Source organism: Lacerta agilis, chromosome 1 (genome assembly GCF_009819535.1).
Source record: "Lacerta agilis isolate rLacAgi1 chromosome 1, rLacAgi1.pri, whole genome shotgun sequence".
NCBI lineage: Eukaryota > Metazoa > Chordata > Lepidosauria > Squamata > Lacertidae > Lacerta > Lacerta agilis.
Window position 1 is genome coordinate 49,515,981 of NC_046312.1, and position 13,846 is coordinate 49,529,826.

Consider the following 13,846-nt stretch of genomic DNA (forward strand, 5'->3'; position numbering starts at 1 on the left):
ATTTAAAGGCATCCTTTTCTTTATAAATGTTATATGAGTATAGGAAAAAAGGGGTTTAAAGTTGTCTCAGCCCACAAGGCCAATGTTAATGGTTTAATTTGAGACGCAGCCCACTGCAACACAGAACTGGAAGCTATTTTCAGCAGCATAACTCAGACTTGAAAATGTGAAGAAATAACCTCTGGTCATGCAGAGAGGGCTCCTCACTACTGGGTAATCGCAACTAAGTCCCATATATCTGGGGTTAGGGAGACCACCTTCCAGGTTTGGGTGGTGTGTGCATGCCTGTGCTGGCAGGGTAGGAATGGAGTGTTGGTGTAAAAGAAAAAAGAAAAAAGGATGAGGTAAAACTTCAAAATGAAGCTTGATTTTTAAAAATGTGATATATATATCTAATGGAACCACCTCCCCCATCGGGGCCTGGTGACGACCCCAAGATCTCCCGCAATGATTTTGCAAAGTTATTTGCAGGTAAGGTCACTCAGAATCGAAAAGAGGTAGACTTCACTGTGGGAGCAGGGCCAAGGCAGAAGAGTGCTAGGGTCCTGTCTGGTCATATTGTATGGGATCAATTCCAATCTGTTACCTCCGAGGATGTAGACAGGCAGCTTGGATGAGTGAAACCGACCACCTGTCTCCTTGATCCTTGCCCATCATTTAGGGTCAAAAATAGCTCATTGATACAGTTCACTTAAAACCACAGGGGGGCAATCTCCCCCCCCCCCCGCCCCGTCAAGAGGAAAAACATTCTCTCAGGGGCTGGATGTTTGCAGTTAAGGAAGCCAGAGCCAATGATGGGCCAAAGATGAAAGTGTTTGAGAATGGTCTCAGAGTATGGTCTGAAGGCACTTGAGGTCATCATCTCACTGAAGTTAAGCAGGACTAGGTCTGGTCAGTGCCTGGATTGGAAGACCTCCAGGAAATCATATGTATGTTGCCTTGGGTTCCATGATGGAAGAAGAGTGCTTCGATTTTTATTATGCCTACTCAGATAAGAATCCTGAAATCTATGCAGATTGACTCAGAAGAAAAGTAAACCCCATTGAGTTTAATGGGGTCGTTCTCAAATACAAAGGGTGTTTTTAATACAATCAGACCAATACTGCTACTGTTCTGGAAAACAAGTGAAAGTAATTCCTGACTTTAATGTGCAATATACATATATGTAGCAGAAATCTACCATTTTTAAAATCAGTTCCTCTGAAACTATGAAGAAAGAGGGGGAAATAATTTTAAAAACCAGTGGGGGGAAGAGGAAACAATGGGGATGGAAGAAACTCTAAGAGGGTGGAAGAATTAGGCAGTTTCATGTGCTGTTGGGGGCTGCAAGCGTTCCCTACATTGAACACCTGTGGTTTAAAGCTTTTAGCAATATTTCTGCCCCTGAAGGCAGCAGAACATTCCAGGCATACTATATTTGTATGACTTTTAAAACAAACACATTTAAGCATCTTTGTGAGGCTTTGCATCACTCCTGCCCCTGCTTTTTGGCTTATTTCTTTTGGTACCACATCTCCATTTTTTCTGTCAATCACTGCAACATCCAAGCCACCTTAAGATCCAAATTTTTTCATTGCCAATTTTCACTGGCAAACAGCCCCTTGTTGTTGTTGTTGTTGTTCAGTCGTGTCCGACTCTTCGTGACCCCATGGACCAGAGCACGCCAGGCACGCCTATCCTTCACTGCCTCTCGCAGTTTGGCCAAACTCAGTCCCTTAAAACATGCTTATGTGAAAAACTGACAATGCACAGCAAGCTGCCAAGTCAGCGTCTTGCTTGCCCCCACCCAATATCCCCCTCCTTCAAAAGACCAATTGAAACAATAAAGATGAACGATAATCTATTTCATCCCAGGTGACAGCAGGGTGGCCAAGTGTCCTACTTTGCAGAGGATAGTCCTCTATTTGGAAATGTCCTGTTTGAAAGACTGCCTAGCAGAGAGACGGAGCAGGTTCACAGGGCACAGTCTCCCTACTCTATGCTGAGACGTTCTTCTGATTAAATTATTGCAATGATTTCTGAATTTAAATCTATAAATGCAAATCTGTTCTTTTCCTTTTTTCCCTTTTTTGTGATGCACTGTACAAGTGGTCGCCCAGAGGTGGGTTCTGGCTGCTCAGTTTCATAAGACAGAGCAGGGGGTCAGGATGCAAAAACTCAACCTGTTGAGATGCTTTGGTTGTCTTTAATAATGCCCCTTTTGATTGGGAGGGCTCTACCTTTAACCCCTAATGATGAAGTCTCCACTGATAAACAGTTTTGTTCCATTTCATTTTCCTTACCAGTTTGCACAGATTTTAGCCAAATTAGCCAACAGACCTTATACTCACATTCCCCCATGGCTATTTATTGAACATTAATCCTGAATTGTTTGCACCGAGGTTATAACTGCTACCTGTCGATTAACTGCTATCTCACAATTCCTAGGTAAAACCACTTCAGCTGCACAAACCTAAATTTGAATCACTCCAGCAAGATAGTTACAATCTGTAAGTAACTTAAAGAGTTCTCATCCCTCATCTAACCTCTTTCCCAACTCCGAATGTTTTGATTCCTTCAGAAAACATGCATTATGAAAATGGAAGAAGAGGCTAGATATCTCAAAACAGCATTTTAATAGTGAAAAATTAAACATGTCAACATAATACTGTACACTACAGCTACATCTGGCAGAACCAATGGTCACCTTTCTAGCTTGCTGTCAACTCCTTTTTAGGCTGAACTTGGTCTTAAAATTTTAGGATCCTAGAACTGTAAGGATTCAACCCAAATGCTCTGTCTGGCCTGAATTCTTCAAGGACACCTGCAGAATCAACCCAATTGTGTAGCGGAGATACCTAGCGCCATATGTACGTCTCATCATAAAGAAACACTCAATATGAAAAGGAAACTAAGAAGTGGGGACAGAGCATGAGAAAAGCAGGCTTTTGACTAAAGACGATTCAGTTTATAATTCTTCATACTTTCGTGCTAACAAGTCTGTTCAGTTGCTTAATTCCCCCCCCCCCCAAGATGAGCCAGTTATTTTGTATTGTTTTGTGGCATCTTATGTTTTATTGTACCTGTTTATATCATTGTACACCACCTTGGTATTTTATATGAGCTGTCCAGGCTTCCAGGTAGTTCAGATAGAAAGAGTGAGAAAACCTACCAAGAACACTTGGCAACAATAGGACTCTCCCTTCTTTAATACAACCTCCTTTGAGGTGCATATATTTAATTAATTTCTAAACTGCCCTTCATCAGTTGTGTTCCAAAGCAGTTTGCAGCACAGATCCCAAAGTAAAAAACACACAAAAATTCAATCCAATCGTTTTATAAATCAACTCTAAAACAAAACCATATGAGCAGAAACATAGACAATATCTAGCATTTCACTGCTGGCCTTTGCCCAATCAGCTTCCTCCAAATGAAAACATCAGTTGCTCCCTAATATCAAGGGATCTACCAAGAAGCAGAAAGAGCCTTTTATGTTCTCCCCCCCAGGTGTCCTTTCCCCATAGAAGAGGAAAAGCCCTTCCCCAACATTGACAATATCCTCAAGAGAAGAGACTGCATTTAGCCTTAAAACCACAGTAGACACATCAGCCTATCTGCTCCCTGTGGAGGTAAGCAAAAGGCAGTAAGGGGGGACATCAAGAAAGGAAATAATAAATCATCCACAGATCATCTCAATGCATCTTATCAATATAGATTCTAATTCCTTCCTCTGAAACCCTGCCAAAGTGCTTTCTGCAGCCCCTCCAATACGCAGTCAATGGCTTTTGCTTGAGATCAATTCACAGGAGAACAGCAGGGAACATTTGGGGACATTTTGCCAAGGGCAAGTCTTTGCACAGAGAAATTTGTTGCCTGCTGCACAGAGCAGGGTTCAGCAGAGAAGCCATTGCTCTCCCAGCAGCTCCCAGCTGAATCCTTCGCTTAGCTTTATTACTCACGGAGGGAGGAAACTCCCCCCCTTCCTCCTCCTCTTCCCACTAGGCATCACCAGTCACACTGGGAGGCATAGCACGTGTAAGAGATTACCATCCAGATGGGCGGGGTATAAATAATAAATTATTAATATTATAAATCATTATACCATTTTGAACTGCAACTCTCTGGCATGTACTTTACACTGCAAAGGAGGCAAAAGATACCCATCAAGGAGCTTGGTGCCTTCTCTTCTGTTCTCCTCTGCATTGGCACAGTGATATTGGGACTGGGGATTTCCAGAGCTACAGGGAAAGTTGCATGCAGCTTGAGTTAGGGAAGGGCTGTAATAGAATTGCCCATCTGGATTAACAAGGGGGTGGGGCATTCGACATGAAACCTGTACGTCTCTGAGGGGCTGCACACAGCAAGGGAAGAAGGAAGAGAGGAATATTAGGAGAGGGATGGAGAGTCTATATGATGGGCTGCCAAAGCATTAATTGATTCCCTCTCCTGTTCCAGAGAGGTCACAGGGGTCAGGAAATCTCTTCTGTTAATACTTGTTCTATTGCATGCAAATATCTGTCCCTGTCACAGGGAGGCTAACGAATGGGCAACTGCCACAATAACCCGGCAGGAGCATTTTTTCCAATTACCTATACCCACTCAGAAGAGCCCTGCAAAGCCTTTGGTTTGTCACTCCCAGCTAACAGCAGTATTGAATCTGCTCCTGTCTGACATAAAGGGACTGCCATACTTTCTGACTGAAAGTGGAACTGAAGACAGCACCAATTGTATGATAGGCTAGGGGATTTCCCCTGCAGTGAGCACCGCATATTCAGTTCTGGGGTGTGCTGAAAGAGTTTGATCCATCAGTGACAGCAAGTGGCAACTTACAGGCTCATGCCAGGGCGCTGGGAGATCTACACCTGCCCTCCCCACACCACTTATTCACCACAATGTCTACATGATCCTGACCTCCCCCACAGCAAAGGTCTCCTGCAGACGGCTTCTTAGCACCATGAAAGAAAACTCTCTTGACAGACCAATATTTTCCTTTTGGCAACTAAGGAGTCCCATTTGGTCTCAAAGCCAGCCATGCCAGAGAGAGACTAGCAGAGCTCTACCCAAATGGTCTGGTTTCCTTGCCCTGCCCCGACTGCCTTTCAATCCCATTTCGCAGCAGATAAAAGTTTGCAACCAAGTCTGCACACGGAGGCCACAGCTGCTATGCAGACACCTTGCTCACACGGGGTTTTTTTAGCAAGACAGACTTCACCGGTTAAATAAATGGGCTGGTATAAAGCCAAGCAGAGACTGGCTCTGTTCCCCCACCCCACTCCGCAGGCCCCCTCCTGCCCCCAGACATACCATTTCTCCCACTGATCCTCAAGCCAGCTCTCCTCCTCTGTGCTCGACTGCATTTTAAGTTCAAACTTCATTTAAGAGGATCCCCGCCTCAGGGGGAGAGGAGCAGCGGCCGCAGTTGAAGGGAGGCCTCCCCCCTTAAGAAAAAGGAGAGTTGTGTATGTGCCGTCTCCTCTGCCTGTCCGGCTGGGGAGAATCTGCCGCTCGCGCTGCTCTCTCCTTCTCACTGCGCATTCTAAGGGAGCTCATTAAAAATAAATGGACTCAGCTGTCTGGGGTGGGTGGGGGGGAAATAACCCTCTGGGCTGAGATGGTGCCAAGCCCTGCACTCTGCCTGGTCTGCTGCTTCCTTCAGCCAGGCAGGCTTCTGATCAAGTCGCATCTCTGCTCCCCTCCCCATCAGCTGCAGTCAAGGGGGAAAGTGGGGAATCGAGTTACCACATCAGTGGCACTAAGCTCTGCCAAGCCATCCTTCCCCTTGACCTTGCAATGCCTCTGCCCCAACAAGGCTGCATGGGACCAGAGTCCCCAAGTGCCAGAGGACGGCCCAGCCATCTCCATTATTCAGGGAGAGGAATATTGTCACACAAGGAATCTAAAATGGCTAGCACAAGGCAGAGGCAGAGCTTGCTTATACCATCAAGGTTTGGAGATCATTACTTACCAAAATAAGTAACCCCAGGGTTGTTCAGCTACAAGCCCTTGTTAACTCACCTGGGTGATTCCCAGGCCAGTGTTTACTGGGACAGCAAGCCTATTGTAGTCTGCAGCAATGGGACCTGTGGCCGCCCAATGTCGCTGGAATACAACTCCCATCATCTCTGATTATTGACCATGGTGGCTGAGGCTGATAGGAGTTGGAGTCTTTCAACTTCTGGAGAGCTACAGGTTCCCCATCCCTTGTGTACCAGACACTCAACTTATGCTGGGGTTATGTTCTGGGGATAGCGCCTAAAGCCCAAATAGTGTATAGCCAAAACACATTGTGCGATTGCCCAAATCATTTCCCCCCAGAGCCCTGCCCCCTTTCCATTTATTTTCATTTTTGCCACACACATAAAGCTGAATGTACACAAGTTAAATGCATGAAAGCTGCAGACTTACTGCATTTAATTCTAAAATGGGGCGTCAGGTTCTAAACCTCCTGCTGGCTTTGGACCAGGTGCTGCAATGCCACCTTCCCCCTTTTAGGGCAGCCCTGCAGTCCACTGGCACTGGTGAGCCACTGTCCCTAAGCAGCTTGCTCCCTGGAGCAGTTGCCATGCAGGCACCATTTCAAATGGCCTCCATGTGGCAGTCAATTTATGTGAAGGGTCCTTTATCACAGTCTTAAGTGATTCCCAGTCTTTATTATAGTGTTTACCACCATCGCCCTCAAGGGCAGTGAAGCACTATTAGCCTTATTACTAGGAAGGAGGGACACGGAGCAGCTTCCAAAGTGGAAAGGAAGCAGAGCAAAACGTGCACACTGCACACTTCCAGTTGCTGCACTGCATCTGAAAGAATGTCACCATCTCTCTCACTTGCTGGGGGGTGATAAACAAGTGAACTCTACATTAGAGGCTCACACATCCCCCTTGGTCTGGGCTGGAAGAATATATATGAGAGGAGCACTAAGTCTATTTTGAATGACATGGAGAAGAGAGCGGAACAGCAGGTACAAAGCACTTAACCCTAGAGTTCCCTGAGCAACCCTTCGCATCCAGATTGGTTCTCAGGCACACAGAGGCTGCTAAGCAAGTTGCCCAGGGATCTCTGCTGGGGACAATTCCAAAACCCAGGTGGATTGAAAGCTTTTAAGAACGTTTGCGGAGAGGGAGTTAGGTCAACAGCAGCAACTGCATGTTCATTAAGGGATTCTGGCTGGAGCTTAATTTAAACCACAGAAGCCAGCTGGAGCCACCCCATTAAGGAGCTGGCCCAGAAGACAGACAGTCTGCTCTTCCAAAATACTCTATAAAGGTACATGCCCGCCTCATTCACTTCACTGGGACTTCCAGCAGCACAGCACTCCGAGGATCAGGCTGTAAGGAGCATTATGGTTTTAAAACACCACCACAGCAAAGCCTCTAGAGAGCAGCCTCCCACCAGATATTTTGGACTGCAACTCCCATCACTCCTGGTCAGTGTAGCCAACAGTCAAGGATTAGGGAACTTGTAGTTCAATGGCATCTGCAGGGCAACAACTGGGGGGAGGCAATCCTACAGGCACAGAGAGAACCCCCGAGCATCAGTCCAGGTACTTCATGCTAACGTTACACAAAGAGAACAGTCACTGCACTATCATAATGTTCCTCCAAATGAGTTAGACAAAGGACTGCCAGCTCATAGAAGCATGATGCGTACTGCTGTGTCCACTAAAACGCAACCCCCATGATTTTACAAGAGAGGGAGATGAGAAATTCAATTTTAATGGGCACTGCCTTTAACGTCATTGCATTTGTTGTTAATGTTAATACCATTTTAATTACTTGAGCTCCACATAACCAAAATGCATTTGTTCAACATTTTACCTCTCTTTGATATTTTTTTTTTTGCCTCCGCCCCCACCTCTGATGTCATTTTATTTGCTGTCACAGAACCTGGTGCATGCTGTCCTGTGCTGTTTCCTTCTTACCATTTTTGCTACATCACCTTTTTCTCTTTCCTGACCATCTTTCGTTTTCAGCCTTGCTTTTTCCCATCGGGGCTGCCAAACTGAATTAGGTCCATGGACCATCTAGCTCAATATCCTCTCTCTGACAGCAGCCCAAGCTCAGGTTGCTCAGAGGAAGATGCCATGCTCTTGAATGAGGCAGAATGGGATAGCTATCTCCATCATGCCAGTTGCAGCCAGAGCAATAGAGAAATCCCTGTGCTGTACAAAAGGTTATGCACTAAGCCTGCATTTGCAATTGACACAAACAAACAGACCACCACAATCCCAAGCACCTGATTTTGATCCACAACTGAAGGTGTGCTTTGTCATCATTTCTGAACCTGGATTAGGTCAAGCAACTGAGATTCCCAAAACTAACAGTTTGGGACCAGAAGAATATCATTTGGCACCTTAGCTGCTGCCATTTCATGAAATCTGAGCTTGCTGGGCATTGAATAAAATAGTAATGGCTTCTCTCCACTGCTAAGTATGCACTATAATCAATAACTTGAAACTACCATTATATAGGAAGGAAGGCATTTGGGCAACAGCTAAAGCAGGGGAGACAGAAACCAACCCTAGCAGATGTTACACAGGGATGCTCCATATGTACTTGCAATGGCCCGTGACTAGAGCACATTACTGAACTCCATTATGTGGTTCTACTCAAGTACATGCAGGGAGAATCCTTCTGTTAGGGACACAGCCCCCTTCCCCATGTCACTGTGCCACTGCTACCCATGCTGTCTCAACAGGGCCCCATTGCTTTCATAAAGAAGCATTCATCATTGCCTGCCCTTCTCTCCTTGCTTCTGCTTCCTCAGTTTAGCTCTGTGTTCATTCACCATATTTTCCCCTCGTTATTGATTGTGACAATGCATTTGCAGAGATTGTCAGCGGCATCCTCACCAAGACTGTGTTATATGCATGCAGCTATTTATTACACTGAAGTGGGCTCTTTCCTTCCTGTGCTTGCCCAAGTGGTTGTGGGTGATGCTTAGAATTCCATGGGCTGTGGTTTTTTGTTTTTTTTATTCAGGCTAACTGCAGGCATTGAAACAGTCTTTGTCTAAAATTAATATCATCACAAGCAGATTAGCATGCTAATTCTCTCTCCATTCTACCACAGCATTTTCTAAAGCAAATCCCTGTCCATGGTGCTCAACGGCTGAAAAACTAACCACCCCTTCTTTAGTTCCTATGGGGATTTATACAGGCTCAGAAAAAGCTATTAGAAGTCTCCGGGGATACACAGACCCTTTCCGTAGCCGAAGCCTGCATGTTGCGTGAGCAACAAGCAGCCAGGAAGGCCCCTTCCTGCAAATGCATGGGCTCCCGTGGGTTGGAAAAATCAGCTCATTACCTTCAGGCTTGTTGCTAGTGGCTCTGCTTTTTTGCAGCAGCAGCAGCAGCAACTTCCAAGCTTCAAGTGCCTTGCTGGAAGTAGGGTGAGCCTCTGATTCAAGGTGACAACATTGAATGCATTATTATTATTTATTGCTATTGACAAACAAACACACACACACACTGCCCAGCAACAAAATAATAAAATACAGTCAAAACCACGAAACCAAAATATACAATGAAGCATAAAAACTCAGCAAAAAGTATTAAAACCAAAACAGCAGGGCTCCCAACAGCACAAATGATATTTCGGAACATATCTAAAAAACACAAAGAATTTTAAATTACTGAAAGTTTTAAAAAAATAAATTAAATTAAAGCTTGCTGAATAAAAAGGCATTGCGGGGACCTTAAAGTAGGTACAAAGAAAGCATCTTGGGAATAGTATTGTACAAACAGGGTGCCACTACTGAAAAGGCCCTCTCCTGGTACATAAAAACTCCTGGATCAGGCCCATGTTCCATCTAGTCCAGCATCCTGTTCTCACAGGGGTCAATCAGAACTATCTTGTCACACCTCACTCAGGAGGCAAACTTATCCAATGCCTCAACAACCTAAGTCCCTCACTGGCAAAACCAGTCATTTAATGAACACTTGTCTGGTAAAGCCATATATTTTAAGTTCACAGATGTTTGGCTCAGCCACTGCATGCATTTGAATCTTACACCAAAGGAGGCCATGTAGAGAGTGCAGGCTCAATTATGCCTATTTTAGCAATTTATTCAATTTGCAGAATGCAGTCAAGTTAGAATACTTGGAGTTAACAATATTGTAACATTTCGGAAGGAAGAAGGGTGGTAGGAGACATGGAAGAAGCACACAACAAAGTTCACCAAGCCAGAGGTGCTGGCTGAACAAAGAAATACAACTAAACTAGGTTTCTTAAGCAAGTGAGCCAGGCTACCAGCTGCAGGAAGCTTACCTTTCCCCATATTGATGTAGTACTATATTCCCAAACCAAAACATAGAAATCAGGTCTTGAGTGGACAAACTTGGCTTTTTAACTGAAGCTAGCATCTCAGAAACAAGCACACATCAATGTCTGCACACACACATCCAGCCTGCCATATTGCCAGCTATTGCCATTTCCGATAGTGAAGAAAAAGGAGGGATGGACTGTAATCCAAACAGTCTTGGCTTCAGAGGCTGCTTCTGAAATTGCCCAGTTATTTGGAGTGGAGCAAGGAGAGTTATTTTTTAAAAGGTGACACTCTGACTGTGATCCTATGCACAATTGCCTGGGAGTCAACCCCTTGAGTATAGTGGGACTTACTTCCAAGTAAACATGCAGCATGCTTGGGAGTCGCAGGTGGGCAGGCTGATGTTGCACACATGTCCTGCTTGCAAGATTTCCACAGGCCACTGTGAAAGCAGGATGCTGCTGGACTATAGATGGGCCATTGGCTTGATTCAGGGTGATTTTCTTATGCATAGAATTGTACAGTCAGAAGCCATGCTGAGTGCCCAGTGTTTAAATGCAGCCCTATAGATTGGGGCATTAGAGATGTTCCCCCTTTCCATTTCTGTCCATCAAATGACTCACCACCACCACCAAGGTGTTTCAGGATGCATGGGAGAGAAAGAGGAAGAACTATTCGAAACATTGGATTTGGGAGGGTTGCCATACGTCCAGATTTCCCCAGAGATACAGTGGTACCTCAGGTTACAGACACTTCAGGTTACAGACTCCGCTAACCCAGAAATAGTACAGGTACCTCGGGTTAAGAACTTTGCTTCAGGGTGAGAACAGAAATCATGCTCCGGCAGCACGGCGGCAGCGGGAGTCCCCATTAGCTAAAGTGGTGCCTCAGGTTAAGAACAGTTTCAGGTTAAGAACGGACCTCCAGAACAAATTAAGTTCTTAACCCGAGGTACCACTGTATACGGAATACTGCAGTCAGCAGCAGTGTCCGGGTGGAAATTGGGCCAAAGTCCAGGAAAATCCAGACATATGGCAACCCACATTGGCAGTGCCATTTCCCCATAAAAATAACTCAAAAATGGCATTTTAAAAGCGATTTAGCTCAACAACCTTTCTATCCTGATTTTCACTGTTTGAAATATGGCAACCCTAGATTTGGCCAACCTCTTTAATAAGCAAAACAGACCTTGTCTGTCTTCTCTGTGGTTGTAGTCCAATGTGCTTCTAACCTGCAGGATCTGTACTGTACCCTGCCCCTACAGCCTTGAATTTCTGCTATTACATACCCTGTATATATCCATGAATTTTAACTGCTCTGCTTTAAAACACATTATTTGCTGCAACACACGATGCATAGCACATATTCCAGAATCTGGTTTAAGTTGTTAGAAATCTTACTTTTCTGATTGCTCAACTGAATCTGATGGACAGCTTATATCCATTCATAGCTGTTTTACTTTCTCCTTGAACTATTCCGCCTTCTTACTCTATTAGCCATTTTGATGTATTTAAAAGTAGTTCACACATTCCTCACTAAAGAAGAAGGTGCTTGATCAGCATATCTTCCTGAGGTAAGAGTATGAGAGAATAGAGGCTGTACAAGCATGTTGACCGCTCAATATCTCGTTATTAAATGCCTTCATCACTCAATGATTCGCAGGTGAATGGCCTCCGATGAAGAGTGTTTTAACAGAGGTGATGCCAGTTGATATAGGCACTCTGACTTTTGGCATTAGATCTGTAACGGCTCGTTCACATGTGCAATTATCACTTGATGTTTTGTTTCTAGAGTTCTGAATTCAAATCCTTTCGGGAATAGTAGCACTTGGCACAAAGTGAAACCTAGTGGCTTCTCATGAGACCATGCTTATGAGACCTCCTAGGTAAAAGTATGCAGGTGTGCTCAATGAACACAAATTGTCCCGAAGAGCTGACATTTTGATTTCATTTTCATTTCAGACTATGGTCTGATACAAACTGTTCCAATGTTTGTAGTTCTCCGGACACAACCCCTCAGGGATGCAAAAGCTCACCCTTTAAGATTTTCAGGTCTATTCCTGCACTTCAGGCAAGCAAGAGGAATCTTGAGTTTTAGCTTTTTGCTTGTATTTGTGAACTGGATAAAAATGCTTTCACAAACCAGGTAGACAGACAATATGCAGGCAGGTCCCTCCAGTCAAGTCTCTTTCTTGAGGAAGTTCTCCTTAGCACTGAACTATCCCGTTCAATGTCCCATCTCCAGCTGTCACCTTGTCCACCAAAGGAGGATGACAAATTCAGATGCTTAGAAACATTATTTGTTTTCTGGCTTCAATATGCTGTACTGGTTTCATTGCAGAATTCCTGACCTCTGTTCCTTTGCCTAGCTGCAGGGGTGTTAATTGCACCGAGATGTATACAATTCCCTTTCTCCTTCCTGCATATCTATATTTGCAGGATACATATTGCCAGGGAGGGACGGGAGGAGAGAAAGGTTTTACTGGCTCTCTTCCAGAAATGAAAGTGGGAACATTGCAAGAATAGAGACGTGTTGCAAAGGTAGATTTGGAAGATTGTTAATGTGACTGTGCCCCAAACTAGGGGAAAGACTGAAAAAACAGATTTTGAATCGTGCAGTGCAGGAACTGTTCTGGAATTTGATAGGCGCCCCACATTCCTACTTGGATTCAGAATCACAGATTATGTACTATAAAGAATAAGGAATGTCTGCCTAGACATAAATGCCCAACTACAGGAAATAGACAGGTTCCCAAGCCACCTGATCCTCTCGTTTTCTGGACCTTTCCGGTTCATTTCTGGTGTTGCAAATATCAACTCAGGGCATGGACCATAGCTCAGCAAGAGAGCATGTGCTCTGCATGCAGAAGGTACCATATTCAATCCCAGACATCTTCAGTTAAAAAGATCATTTAGCTAACAGATGTCAGGAAATATATCTAATGAGACCCGAAGGTTACTTCAAGTCAGAGTAGTAAAAATGGGTTAGGTAGACAAATAATCTCACCTAGCAGGATGCAACTTCCTATGTGACAGGTAGTATCAGAGAACTGCACCCACCAGGAGATGCTGTTTTAACCCAGGACAACTAGTTGAATTTCAAAATTCTGTTTAAATATATACCACAAGAAAAGAACTATGCAAGCTGAGCATAATGGCAAAAGTTCTAGTCTGCATCGTGTGATGCCATGCAGGCCTACTGTATTGTCATATTTTATGTTTTAAAATAATATTTGTCTGAACTTGTGACAGCAGCCAACTGCAGAGATTAATTGCAAAGGAAATGAGGCATGGTTGTGTCTCTTATCAGGTTCCAAGTCACACATGCTCTGCTGCTTATCTGGAGATAAGTTATTTTGAACAGCATTAAGATAAGACACGACCAAAGATTCAACTTGTGCCAAAGACTAATAACGCTTTATCCAAGGAAGCCTGCCTGGGGCCTGCTTTTACCATTTTTCGGCACCACGTTTCTTTCTCATTTCAGGATTCTTTACAACCTAAGGAAGGTCAGTTGAGCTGGTGCATGTTCCAAGGGCTACGCTAACCAGGGCCGTCTTAAAGGGATCGGCCACCCTGGTGCGACGATCCCCCGGCGCCCCCGG

At 44.6% G+C, this 13,846-nt stretch overlaps 1 protein-coding gene across 2 annotated transcripts in view; it reads right to left on the minus strand.

Moving 5' to 3' along the window:
* The window catches only part of MAPK8IP1 (mitogen-activated protein kinase 8 interacting protein 1), a 60,106-nt gene that overhangs the window by 36,301 nt on the left and 9,959 nt on the right, over positions 1 to 13,846 (minus strand). Inside the window, exon 1 of one of the 2 annotated variants that reach the window (XM_033149251.1) lies at positions 5,284 to 5,428. The exons of the other annotated variant lie outside the window; for it this stretch is intronic. Within the exon in view, the coding sequence (XP_033005142.1) occupies positions 5,284 to 5,354 (71 nt within the window). The 5' untranslated portion in view covers positions 5,355 to 5,428. Of the gene's footprint in view, positions 1 to 5,283; positions 5,429 to 13,846 lie in introns of those variants that run through there. 2 annotated transcript variants of the gene reach the window in all.